Genomic DNA, 13,716 nt, shown 5'->3' with positions numbered 1-13,716 from the left:
TTTTGAGCAATACACATGAGCAAAAAAAGAAAAAGAAACCCCACAAGTTTTTTTTGTTTGTTTTTTTTAATCAAGGGAGTTTTTTTTTTTTTTTAAACAATGTACAACAGAATAAAGGCATTTATAAATATGAAGACAATTCCACACATTGTCAGACACCACAAACAAACATGTAAATATTTGACTAGGCCCTAAAAAAGGGTGTAATATTTGTTGCTTTTATGTGATCACACAGATCAATTAAGGCATGAAACAACTGCCAAATGTACCACTTTGCTGTTGATCAATAAAAGAGGTCAGTAAACTTTATACATGTACCAAAGGAAAAATGATAGCAGGTAAAGTACCATATTATCAATAATTCTACGAGTGTCTGATTGTTAGTAGAAATTTTGAGGTCACCTTGGTTCCGTTTCATTTTGAGAGTGAACAGCCTCAAAAGCTGCAGATTGTAACGAAAACAGAAATGTGCCCCCTAATTTTCCTGGGGGAAAAAAAAAATCCCCACACAAACATAAATACAAAATGATTGTTTTACTACCCGGCGGTAGATGCAATTAAACACAAAGTTTAATATCACTGTTTTCTTTGAGCAAAAAATAATAATAAATATGCCAAACAAGAATGTACTAAAATCTGGGTTTCATCTTAAAGATGAAAGTGGAAAATAAAAAGCAGGTTCAAAATAAAAGTGCTCCCTCTCAAGTGAGTAGAAACAGGCAAAGAACCAATTACCCATCTGGCAACAGACATATTGAACAATATTTTCATCTATGCGGCTTTAAAGTATCCTCTTAGGTCTGTCAGTGCATTACAAAGTGGTTATAATGCTGAAGTGGCCCTGATTTCAAGTTCTTGACACACTTGGATATGTGTTGGTTACAGAACCTTCTGAATTTAAAAAAGAGAAAAATATCAAAAGCCTTCACCTAATTATATAAAAAAAAAAAAAGCTGTTTTTTATTTTTAGGTCAATCTGAGGAAGGACGTTTGTTTCTTCTATGGTAGAACAGTATGTGCAATATTGTGCATTTTCCACCACAGCTAGTATGAGGCATGTTTCAAAGAACAGGAGATGAACAGCTGTACAAAATAAATCTGTTGTATCATACAAATATACATATATACTTATATATATATATTTACACAGCATGTGGTGCTAATAGGACACAACTATTTGACTGAAAGGCTCAATCTTGTTTATGAGATAGTAGAGTGGGTACAAAATTCTTAATGCGATACTTCACAAACAGCAGTTATGGACGCAAAGTACAAAACAAAGCCAAAAATGTATAAAATATAAGCTTAATTTAAGTCATTAAATACTGTACACGTCACATGTCATTTCTGAGCTACAGCAGGTGACAACAGCGACTTTCTGCAAACGCAATAATCTCAAACATCGCTTAAAATGAAAAAAAAATTTTTTAAATGTTCCTAAAATTAACAATTGCACTGCAAATTTTTTACTATACACTCGGCAGGTTTGTGATCGGTCCACATTGATCCACTGTGCTCCTTGTGTGAGTATCTCACACCAGCAATATGGAAGGTCAATGACAAGATGTTATGCAGGTCAGCTTATTTGGGAAAAAAGAGAAAAAAAGGTCCCAAATATATGCTGGTGGTCCGACTGCCACGTGGACAGAGGGATCCTCGCAGGAAACGAGGAACGAACTTCATATGAAACAAGTTTGGCTAAGCAGAAGAAGTGCTGCGAAGTTCACAGCAAGCATGAGGTCCTGAGCCCAGAGAAAGTGGTTTTGGGTCTCCAAGTCTAACATGAAGGTAATGTAAACATTTCAGCGTTTCTGTCCTCTTGTTACGATTTCTCATTTTACAGCAGCCAATAACAACTTTACTGAAGTACTCTGACCAGTCTCATCTGGCCACCAGCAGCATGAAAGAAAAAAAATTCAGTTTGAATTTTATCCGTCACTTCAGTCATAGCAGACCCCCAGACTGTAACCCAGTCCTCTCAAAGTATCCTTTAAGTTCCAGGTGTGAGGACCTGGGACATCAGTACAAATAAACTCAGGGCCGCCATGGCCCCCAGTCTCTTCAGCAGGGCCATGCTGTCTTTGGGCATCACCACCTGAGCCAGGTCGTTGGTGATGACAGAAACCTCGTGAGCTACACAGACGAAGATGAAGGTGCTCACCAAGATGTTGAGCGAAGGGTTACCCGGGATCAGGACCAGGATTCCCTTGGTGTCTGCTGCAAGCCAGATGTGGTACTGACATATGAACAGCTGGGGGCGACAAAGTCAAAGCACATATTTCCAGGTCCATTTAAAGTTACATGTTCGTAACCTGTGCAGACCTTTTAAGTCCAACTCAATTAGTCAAGTCTGTATTTTTATTTATTTCTACCAAGTTAACAAAGGAATTCAAATTTGAATAGCGCTGAACATTTTAAATTCAACAAGTTTTAAATTCAGTTTTGTTAGACACAGAGGAACCTATTAAGCATTTCAGTTTACTTTATTCAGCTATGACATCACTAATGAAAACCCAAACATACATATTTTTAGAAAGAAAAACACTAGATGTTATTTTTTTTCCTCTTTAATATGACAATCAGAAACTTGGAGATTATATTAGTTGTAAACCAAATAAAATTTTAAATATTTGAAATATATCACTGTACCCTGTAAGTCTATGCAAGATGCATTTATATTTAACTACTGCAGTTATTTACATCTTACTGAATTGAGACTCACCAAAAGGTTGCCATCACTTACTGTTTTAATGCACTATTTACAATGCATTACGCAATTCGGAACTATGACATGTACCTGCCTGTGGAGACAGGACCATCTTACCTCCAGGGAGATCTTTCCGAACCATGAAAAGAACGAGCTGTAAACAGAGCGAGCGTAGCCAGGAATGTTCCTGATAAGAATGAAGGCCAAAATCTGTTAACACACAAAATGAAAACATTTCCAAGTCAAGCCAGGAAAACACAGGTGTGTTATTTGTGAAATTTCAAGTTTTGGAAGTATTAGGTAGAGTAAAAACATTCGGCAAGGGCATATATGCAATTTATTACATTCATTGTTTTAATTGTAAGTCAACATTTGAATACATTCAAAACAATGTTCTCCGAATGGTGCTGGCCTGGGCGCGACTTGGTGCAAAAATCAAAACAACTGTCTTACATCTATCAGGTCAAGGCATGATAACTTCTGAATGATTAAGACTATTTGGCTTCTGATCGTTTCTCCTTGTCAGCAAGAAATGACCCGATTGATAGAAGAAAGTTCAACGAAATCATTGAGGGTTCTTAAAAAAGGAAGCTGCAAAATAATCAGCTTGGAGACATCTGGCTTTGTTATGGAGATAAGACTAGCAAGGCTCAAGGGAGCGATGGCATTGACCTGTAGCACTTAAATATTTGAATACAAGCTGTTTCGAAGTGAAAAATGGTGGATTAAGAGGATCTTGAGCAAACTTGAGCATCAGATTCATAGCTTTAAAAATACACTGGAGCTCTCTATTCTGAAATAATTATATTCAAACATAAATTATTGCATTACAAAGTTATGAGTCACACCCTCATTGTGTAAAGATCTCAAAGGAATGAGGCCCAGCTGATAGCAATTTGTAGATCTAAGTCTTCATTTGTTTTAGGCAACTTATCTTGAAAAACAGACAACTAAAATTATCTTGTCATTTTATATTTTGAAAGGAAATACTTAGACTTATAGAAATAGTATGTGAGCAGGTTTGCTGTCGTTCGACTGAACAGGGAATGCTAAATGAGTTTATAAGAGTCACCAAGACAACTCCTGCCAAGTCACATAAAAGATCTGCTGTACTGAAGGTCGACGCCCTGCACGGCACTTTAACCCCAGGAACACAAATGCGTTACTCACACACCAGAAAAGTTCATCTGATGATCTTAACATCAGTTTAAGAAGTTTTTTTCTCATAGGGAACAAGGTTGCCATGTTGAGTTGATACATCTGCAACAAGTAACTTAAGAAAATTACAAATGTAACAATAGAAGACGGTACCTGGACCACAGAGATGTAAGGGTGCATCTCATTGCACTCCGTTTTGGTTTTGCAGTTGCTCGCCCATATTGAGTAAGTCTTGAAAATGAAGAAGAGAGGTTAGGCACATTTCTGCAACATAGGTTGACTGAGAAACAAAATGTAAAGAGGTCTTACTATGAAGAAAACCACAGAAAAGAAAAGGAGCAAGTTGGAAATCTTTGCAGGGAAAAGAGCTTCTCCTTTGCCCTCCGACAACACCTGACGCTTCTGCAGCACCAGGTAGATGAAGGCAAACACCATGCCATGAATCACAGCCTGCGTGCCAACAAGTGGAAGCCGTCTCGGTTTACAGTAAACTGAAACTGGTTAAAAGTACGCTGGTTGCCACATTTGACTTACAAATCGGTCCAGCTGCCATCGGAACCACCACTCATGGACACTTCCGTTCAGCTCAAACAGCTTAGAGACGGGCCACACTGAGAACACGCTCATGAAAAGACTCTGGAGGCAAGATTGGAGACGAAGGTCAGACTAAAAGTGCTGCACATCATGCCAAAACACAGAAGACTTGTACCAATTTGTAACAATAAAACACCACTAATTATAGTGAGTAAATGGACCCACCTGTGAGAAGGCAAAGAAGCAGATAATCAGCAACAGGCCCAGTAACTTGGCCAGAATGCCAAGATGCCAGATACCACTACCTGTCCAGACAACATGGTTTCTTTAAAAAGACACCCCTCATCTCTAAAACTGCACACAATGCAAGATTTGAACTGTTTACCAAATGCAAATAACAGTTTTGGTGAAATGTTTACATGCACCCTTATTGTTCAAGAATGTCATTACATTTAGGTCTAAAGAAAGTCATTTCAAACTTTCTCATGCAGCTTTGAAACAAACTGAAGTTGAACAAAGGTCCAAACCCTACTTTAAAATTCCAAAATGAATAACAGTCATCCCGATTACGGGCATATGTGAACTTTTCACTGACAACTTGCAATTTTTTAAAATGACAAAAAAGTGTACAAAGTTGGTGGTGAAACTAATAACAATCTCATATTTGACACCTACTGTTCGTCCTCTTTTGAAGGATCTGTGGCCAAATGGCCATTGTGGCGTAGATGAGAACAAACCAGAATGTGACCAAGGGGACAAAGTAGTAGAACTGGTATGGTCTGTCCATTACAATGCAAAGCACCACAACAAGGAAGTTTAGCCGGAACAACACCTGTAAGCATACACATAAAAAAAATAAAATAAAAAAAAACAACGCTCATAAGCATACAAGTCATTCATGTTGGGGATTCCTAAAGGTTACAGAATAACTGAATGTAAGCTTACCTGACACACTCTATAAAGTCCAAAGTCTCCTTTGAGCCAGAAAAAGGAAAAGTGTCCATAGCCGGTCTGAAACAGGTATGCTGCCACCAATACACGCACATGCATGTACACAGGAACAAACTATAATACAAGACAAACAAGTTTGTTATTTATTAAACATGCACATCAGACTCAAAGCAGAACAGCTGCCTATGCATGTAAAAGGAACACGTTTGGGACTCACAGCACTGGCTCCAGAAACGTGATAGATAAGAATAACCAACTGCATCCAGCCTTTCCATTCATCTGTTTGCTCTCGGTTGAGCAACTTGGCCTGTGATCCAAAGAAAAGAAGATGATTAAACAAAAAAATATAAATAAAAATTGGATCTTTCAGTCAGACATGACACTAAACATAAATGAAAAGTGCTGAATCGTCACAATCCTGAATGGGTGCATTTTGTTTAAGCCAGTGAGGGCAACAGCAGACAGCTCCAGAGCAAGTTTACATTTCAACTAACGAGATTCGTAATCAGTACAAACATATTGAACTGAAAAAGGAGCAGTCTTTGGCAAAGTTTGACCCAGTTACTAATTTAAATCACATCCGTGTGGCTGTTCTATTCTCCCCTTCAACATCCTATATAGATTTGTGAGCTTTTTTTTTTAATCATAAAATCTCTAAAGCCTGAAAGCATAAACATTTTTCCATTTTAGAACCCCCCCCCCCTACGGCCTCCCAGAGTTTTCTGGACTGTAGGAACCGTGTTTAGACATTTCAAAGAATTAAAAAAGAAACCTCCACAGTGAACACTGCAAACACAAAATCTTACCAAGTATTTCTGCTGTAGCCTCTAGTGCAAATATCTTGGTACGCTTGAAATAAGACAAAAGCTAACTTGCAAGAAACTTTTCAGTATAACACAGGAGCTTGTTTTGGGTCAATTTATTAATATTGATTAAAAAAAATACTAATTACAAGTGAAATATAGTGGCTGGAGAACGAGACATTTTCTCTCATACTATATGCTAATATGACTTATGGCACATTATTTCACCTATAATTAGCACTTTTTTCTCCAACAATATTAAGAAATTATTGATTCAAGACAAGCTCCGAAAAGTTACTTGTGAATACACTTGAAATAAGATAAAACTAACGTATTTGCACTATAAATACTTAAAAATGTGTGTTTTTTGCAGTAAAGCGTCTCCTCACCTCCTTGGTGTTCTCACTGTAAAACACTCCCAGCACAAGTATGTAGATGAGAGGGATGAAGAATGCAGAGTGTGTGTAGAACTTCTGCTCCTTCATGAACACATCAGCTCGGTCGCACAAGTAGAAGTACAACATTATGACGCCCATCCTGCAGAGAGCCTGGAAAGGAGCCTTTGGTCCGAGGGGGGCGGCCGCAGTGGCAGGCTTCTTCTCCTCGAGGCTCTCCACGTCGAGAGTGGCATGCCGGCGATGGCGGTTGCAGCCGAGGACGTGGAGGACCACGAAGACGACGGCTGCTCCCAGGAAGAAACAAGCTGACAGTTTCTGGATGAGGTTTGGCGGGGAAATGGTCTGGCAGCAGGAGCCGTCGATGGGCCTCAGCAGCTTGTTGCAAAGGGAGTTCATGAGGACCATGGCACCCTGGAGGGGTGTTTCACACGTTAAAATTTTTTTTACAATTAACAGGAGAAACACTAAAAAATCTCATTAAATATAAACCAAAAATATATATATCCTGCCTACCACATTCCTGGTGCCCTCTGGCAGGTGTAAACCATCATCTGAGTTAATGATCGTTTCCAGAGCAGCCTGACGGGCCGCCGCCAGCAGCTTGACCCGAGACCTCCTGCTGTACTTGTTGCTGTTGAGCACCTCCGTCGCCGCTTGATTGTACAGGTCAAGCTGTTGGTTGGTGATCATCTTCCTGTTCTCACTCAACGTGTCCTCGTATACCGGATCTGCCAAACAGAATGGCATGGCAATACTTCACATGGTACACATTTGACTACTGACCACTTTCTGTTGTAAAACTCATCAAGTGGATAAGAAATATTGGGGCTACCACCATTTGTGTGACAGATTCCTGCTCCTCCTGCATTAGAATGGTATGGTTTTGTGGACATCACTCAATGCAGAGCATTGGCGAACGCAGGTAAAAGTCACTAGCTGTAGCGGCTAATAGACGTCGTCCAATCCAGTAATATCGATGGTTACTCTTCTACCCCTAACTGTCCTCTCTGGTCTCTGTTTTTGAGCACTTCATAAAATCAGGTAATTAAAGGCAACAATATCATTGAGATCATTCATTACAGAAAATATGAGTGAATTTCGTAACTGTTTTCAACTGTAGACAAGAACTCAGCACGCAAACACTCATTCCATAAATCAGAATATGATTGAAAAGTTATTTTTTCAGTAATTCCGTCACCAAGTGAAAGACATTATATAGATGAATAAAAACTAACAATTTAACATCTTTAGTATGTTTAATTGCTGCTTAAAAGGTTTGTATTTTGAAAAAGTGCCATTAATCTGACAAGCCTCATCAGGACGTGCATCTTCATGTATTGAATAAAACTGTATGGCATTCACACTTAAAGGTCTTCCAATCGCATACTTGAGGGCATGTCAGCGCCCTCCAACTTGCAACACAAAGTTACACCCTTGACAAAATGCCAAAACTCTGCTGGCCAATTCAGAGACTTGGAAACACTTTCACTGTTGAACTCTCAGCTGATATCAGACTTTATGACCAAGAACATAAAACTTAGGGAGAGTTGCATCAATTCAAACAGGAATAATCAGCTCTCAGTTTTTAAGTTTTCACTCTAAAGTAAAAAGTTAATCATCATCATGTTTCCAAGCAGGCAATCTGCTTGGAGTGAAGCTCACCTTGCAGGACCCAGTAGATCTCTGCATGCTCAGCCAGTTTATCCAGATGCACGGCAATTGCCGTCAGGTTTGCTTTGTACTGCTGCAGGGTTTCGCTGCTGCCACTGTGCAACTTGATGGACCACTGTGATAAGTGACGAAACAAGTGAGATTAAGACAGATGGTATTTGGCCAACACCTTGCCAGCTCTGTGCACTAGTTGATCTGCAAATATTGACAGGCATTCTTGTAGACCGCTTACTGTTGCAGCTCCGAGGATGACAACATCAGGTTTCGTAGCGGTCTCCTGCAACACAAAGGTTAAGAGTATTGACAGATTTACATGAGAGGAAGACAACCTGATTTGTTTTCATTTTAAGTCAACAATAAAAAGGAAATGTGAAGTTTTTATCCATTGCTTTTATTGAGAGTTTTTCCTTGACAAAAAGCCAGAAGCATTTGCATTTAGCTCCCCTGAATCAACATGGAGAAAACCACCAGTGGCTGCAATCATATCTGCAAACATTTACCAACAAACACTTGGCAAAAGAGAGACTTTTGCCAAGTGTTTGTTGCAAAATGACTCACTTTCAGAAGCAATGATGCTTGACTGTAAGAAAGAGTCATCAAGTCTTGCCGAAGATGTTTGTTTTATACCTTGATTTTGACTGAATTTACAGTCTCAATTGTTTGTTCTTGTAATATATTTTCCTCCACCATATATATTTATCTCCATCCATCTTCCTATCAATTCTAACCAGCTTCCTGGCCTCAATAAAAAAAATAAAATGTTCCACTGTAAGCCCTGTCTCTACCAATTCACTATGTGGATTAGCTTTTCAGGATAATATGCAGTATTACTTTACTGTAATAAAAGGATTTTTGACATTGGCCAAAAGGTTTCATTATGCTCTCGTCTCAGTGACTTTTTCTTGTTTTCTGGCTTGTCAGTTCAGGAGAATGGCCATGCCTTTGAAGTATTTAGAAAAACAAACAAAAACTCATCCATGAGACATCTAAAACTTGCAATACTGCTTCATAACTTAACACTGTTTTAAACATTTCAACAACTTCCCCCTTGACTTGCCTGCTGTGCTCATGAATAAAGGCGTAAAGATTGCGTAATATCTACAATCAGATATGACACAGCATGACATGTGAAGAAAAGTGAGGAAAACTTTTACCCAAGCAATCAAGACACAAACAAAGTGATCTGCTTCGAGGATAGAAAATGGATCTGTCATAGAATCGTTCAATTGGTGCTTAAAAATAGAACTTGATGCTGTGTCAGCGCTCACATGAGTCCATGACACCACGCGGTCCTTCATCGAGTTATTTGCCTCTGGATACCAAAGGAAGTCCTAGAAATATAAACAAGAACAGAAGTTTTTTTTTTTTTCTTTTAACAGGAAAGATAACTGTGACTCTATAGAAAGCTCACCACATTAAGAGAGGACTTCTCATCTTGAAAGAAGATGTCCTCATGCTGCAGGTGTTACATGCAAGCAGACAAAGAGAGGGTCTGTTGGAAAATGACTTCTCCTTTCTCACTTTCCTTTCACCAGCTTGCTTCAGCTCAGGACAAAACTAGTCTGTCACTCTGCTGCACATATCTGGAGTTTGACTCATTTACCAAAAATAGAACAAGCACAGTAATTTATCAACATTTAGGCTGAAACAGATGACAGAAATCTCATTTTTAAGCAAGTAGGAAGGCTTTTAAGTTTCTGGCAGTAACAGCTCAACTTCGTAGGGTATGGGAAAACAATCCTTTTATCTCTCAGGAAGAGTCTGAGATCTAATTATAGGGCTTCAGAGCTAAACAACCAACAAATATTTGTCATGAGGGATTCAGGTAGAACGTATCCTGTTAAACCGGAATGGAAAGATTTCTAATAGCCCCTGAGCGAGAAACATGCCATGTCTCGCGATGATACCTTGTTTCCATCTTCTGTTCTCTCAGGTTCGATAATTTTGACAAAGGAGTAAAATAGCTGCCTGATTCGTGAGTCACCGGCAAAGACCACCCGTTTCTTGGAAAGGCATGTTTTGGCTTCACTGCAAGACAAAAACATTGGTGAGGAATGTAAAAATCAGAAGTATAAATGTGAAAACCTCTTAGTAGCAACTGGATATTACCAAATTAGCAGTAAGTGGCAACACTGTGAATATCTTAAGAACATCAGTTCAATTTAAAAAGATTGAATCAGAGCTAATTTTTTGTTGTGACAATCAGGAGTGACTGAAAATCCGGGTTTATGTAAAGAATCTCCACCAAAGTATGATCTATGCAACATGTTTCAACCAGAAAAAATATGTAATCCTAATGAGAAATAATGTAGTGGTAGTATTATTCTCATATTTTCAGTATTCAGGCCTAAACAACTTTCACTCATATCAAAGAAATCTGAAGGAAACTAAAGAGAATGTGGGGCAAAACATTCAGACAATTTCATTTAAAAAGTAGAAGGCAAAGTTTTTTTTGTTTCTGTTTCACAATGATAAAAATCTGAGTTAAAACAAATGGATCATATTCGCAAATCTACAATAAAATAAACATTTTTAAGAGAAAAGAGGTAACAGTTTCACAGAGACAGCCAGCCGTTGCTTGAAATATTTCATTCACTTGCATGTTGGTTCCAATTATGCAATGTCGGAACATTTTACTTTATGTTTTATTCTTCTTTGCATATTGTGAAAACCTTTGAGGTAGGAACGATGCAAACACTTCCATTTAATTTATTAAATGTAACTGTTGCCCATCCACCCTTGCAGACAAACAACCACACCTACAGATTGCTTTAAAACACACAGAGGAACAGTTATTTGTATGACTCACGTGCTTTTGTATTTGTGCATCATACAACCATAAGGCTGCCATACATTCTCCCCCAAGTAGCGTCCTTTGGACAACAGCCATTCACACGAGTCGCCACCTAGAGACACACACACAAAACCTAAGAGTAAGTGTGAACAACAAATAACTCACTTTTCACTGATGTGTAAACAGTACAGTGGTTGCCACAGGACAATACAATACGCAGCTCGAGTTGGGTGGCTTCGTACAAAATAAAGCCGTGAGCTTTATTTTGAATGCAATTCCCTCTGGCTATTCATTTAGGTACAAAATTGAATGCAGCTGCAACTGAACATGTCTGCTGAAACCAACAAAACATGAAAGACACGGAAGCTGATGACTGACAAGCTTTACTGTCACCACCTATTCAAAGCAGCTGCTCAGGCATAAGTCTCTCTAGACTGATAGCAGGACACAAATATTTGTGTACTAGTACACAAATATTGAAAAGTTAAACATTTTGTTACTTTTTTTAGTTTACAGTATTACTACACTCTGTATTTTTAAATTTTAAATCAAATATATTTTAGAGGCTGTGTTCCGGTGCAAAAATCAATATTTTTATTATTTTATTTTTTACTTTTTTAAAAAGAAGAAAAAAGCTTAGTTAGCAAAAGACAATGGTTAAAAAAACACTACACTTTGCAGTTTCAGATTTTTTTATATAGTCACTTTACTAACAAAATTACATAATAATAATAATAACTGTTTACTATTCTTATTCCTCCTATTATTATTCAGCAAAAGAAATGCAAATTAGGAATTCTGCATTTGTAATGACAATATTTAAGGGTTATTTCTAAATTTTCTACGCGTTTTACAAGACTCTGCCCAACACTCAGCTCACAAGAAAAACACGAAAGCTAGGAGTAACTAGTTTACTGGCTCTATTTGTCCGGCGTCTGCTTCATGAATATTTCAATCTTACGAATATTAAAATCAGGTTTTGACACAAGTCAGTAGAGCTACAGTATGCTAGCTTCATTTTTAGCTAGCACGCTTAACAAACATCCACGCCTCCGCTGCGAGCCTTGCCTGGCTTAGTTTCAACAACACTGCATACATTTTATGCCTGTTTCCAATCTTTTTATCCGCCCCACGAAACAAACGCTGCACTGCAGCAGCGAGCCGAAGAAGCGCCCCCAGACCCAGGCAGTGAGCTAGCTGCTGTTAGCATGTGTCAAGTGTGGGCAGCATCAACAGTCAGCTCGAATAGCGGCGCTCCACTTACCTCCGTAATGCCGCAAAGCCGTGTGGAACAAGAGCAGCAACAGAACCGCCGCCAGCGATATCAATTTAGCATTCTTGATTGTAAAATGTTGATTTATTTCGCGTTTGCCCAGGCTATAGGCCAGGACCGCCATCTTTGCTCCTCCATGACAACAGGCAGCTGTGTGGTCCAGCAGCAGCAGCAACGGCAGCGCAGCACCACCTGTCCGCTGCGGCTCTTGCGGCACTGCCTCCTCTTCGGTCTCCATCATCGCCTCGGCAGAGTCGCTGCGAGCGCTCAAGGGTGACTGTTTGTATTCCTAATGATTAACTTTTCCCGAGCTTATGTACAACCGCGCGCCCTTTCACTCTTAACAACGGGGAAAGTTCTCAAGTGCCTCGAGCGCAGTTTTTACAACCCCAGTGTGTCCCGTAAATATCGCGCGCGCTCTCCGTTTGGAGACTTTTAAAAATACTCTGAATCTTTTTCAGAGGTCGAACTGGATGGACTGGATTGTCCTGAACAATGTGCAGAGCCGTGCATACCCTCTGACTTAAGGTTTTACCGATATAGGGAGTGCAGCTAGTAATTTCTTAGGATACGCCTTATTGTTCTTGTTATGGTACTAGAGAGGATTGTCTGAGTTTTTGAAAATGCTATATTGTCTGTTATAAACCACGTACAATCTACTGGGCAAAGTCCAATGTTAAAACCTGGAGAGGTAAAGTCTGGGTACATTTAGGTTATGAAGGTTTGGGATGGTTTTCCATTATATTAGTCATCAGTTTTCCAGATGAATGTTGCCTCATACTTGCCTGCAAAGGTTTCTGTGCCCCTTGAGCCTTACATTTTGATGATGCAGAACCACAAACCTTACTGTGATTTATGTAAGTTTCACACAGTAGTCCTACTCAAAGGAGTCGATGATTCTGAAACGGAAGAAAAATTACACAAATTGCTAATAGTCAGGTAATGTCAAGCCAATTGATAACCATCTTTCAGTGCAATTGCGGCTGCAAGTCTTTTGGATTATGTCCAGAGGCTGATGATATTTTTGTCCACTCTGTTTCTTTCTTTATGCCAATGTTCAGTGAGCAGCAAATAAGCGGAAAGCACGAAAATCGCGTTGACAGATTCTGTAACCTGGGTCTCCTCCAGAGTTGTCTGCTCCCATGAATGCTCTACCTGATCGCCCTGCAGCCCAGATTCTCTGCTAAAACTCCACTACTTGAATATTTCCTCTGAGTCCTTTAAGCAGGGTGACTGTATGATTTTTTTTCTGTCAGTCTGTAGTTCTTTAATAAGTTACTTATTTTCCTTACATGTTAAATTACAGCACACAGCCTGAGGTTTTTACCAGTGAAACGCTGTTAACATTATGGTTGGATGAGAACAGAAGAGCACACCTCAGTATTTTACAAGTTCTGTGTGCCGTACCTACCTCAAACAAACACGTT

General features: G+C 39.1%; 1 protein-coding gene across 1 annotated transcript; it reads right to left on the bottom strand.

The window, feature by feature from the left end:
- Window positions 1-116: 116 nt before the first annotated feature.
- Window positions 117-13,442, bottom strand: casd1 (CAS1 domain containing 1). Its single transcript, XM_055058879.1, has 18 exons — window positions 12,281-13,442; window positions 11,032-11,128; window positions 10,130-10,250; window positions 9,634-9,678; window positions 9,491-9,553; window positions 8,455-8,499; window positions 8,214-8,337; window positions 7,065-7,279; window positions 6,543-6,962; window positions 5,568-5,657; window positions 5,345-5,464; window positions 5,075-5,231; window positions 4,625-4,704; window positions 4,400-4,501; window positions 4,175-4,315; window positions 4,019-4,096; window positions 2,825-2,917; window positions 117-2,251 (listed from the first exon to the last, which is right to left on the bottom strand). Exons 1-18 carry the CDS (start codon window positions 12,528-12,530, stop codon window positions 1,991-1,993), a joined length of 2,502 nt encoding a protein of 833 aa, XP_054914854.1. The 5' UTR covers window positions 12,531-13,442; the 3' UTR covers window positions 117-1,990.
- Between the last annotated feature and the right edge of the window lie 274 nt (window positions 13,443-13,716).

This window comes from Poeciliopsis prolifica, unplaced genomic scaffold (genome assembly GCF_027474105.1).
Source record: "Poeciliopsis prolifica strain line A6 unplaced genomic scaffold, Auburn_PproV2 SCAFFOLD052, whole genome shotgun sequence".
Lineage (NCBI taxonomy): Eukaryota > Metazoa > Chordata > Actinopteri > Cyprinodontiformes > Poeciliidae > Poeciliopsis > Poeciliopsis prolifica.
Note: the sequence above shows the minus strand (reverse complement) of the source record. Positions and strands in the feature narration are given on the sequence as shown.

Excerpts from the sequence above, each read along its gene's own strand:
- casd1 (XM_055058879.1), bottom strand. The coding sequence starts at position 12,530 with ATGATGGAGACCGAAGAGGAGGCAGTGCCGCAAGAGCCGCAGCGGACA. Across the intron at positions 9,679-10,129 it reads GAACAGAAGATGGAAACAAG|CATGAGGACATCTTCTTTCA; the intron begins GTATCATCGCGA and ends TAACACCTGCAG. Across the intron at positions 5,658-6,542 it reads ACAGTGAGAACACCAAGGAG|GCCAAGTTGCTCAACCGAGA; the intron begins GTGAGGAGACGC and ends TTTGGATCACAG.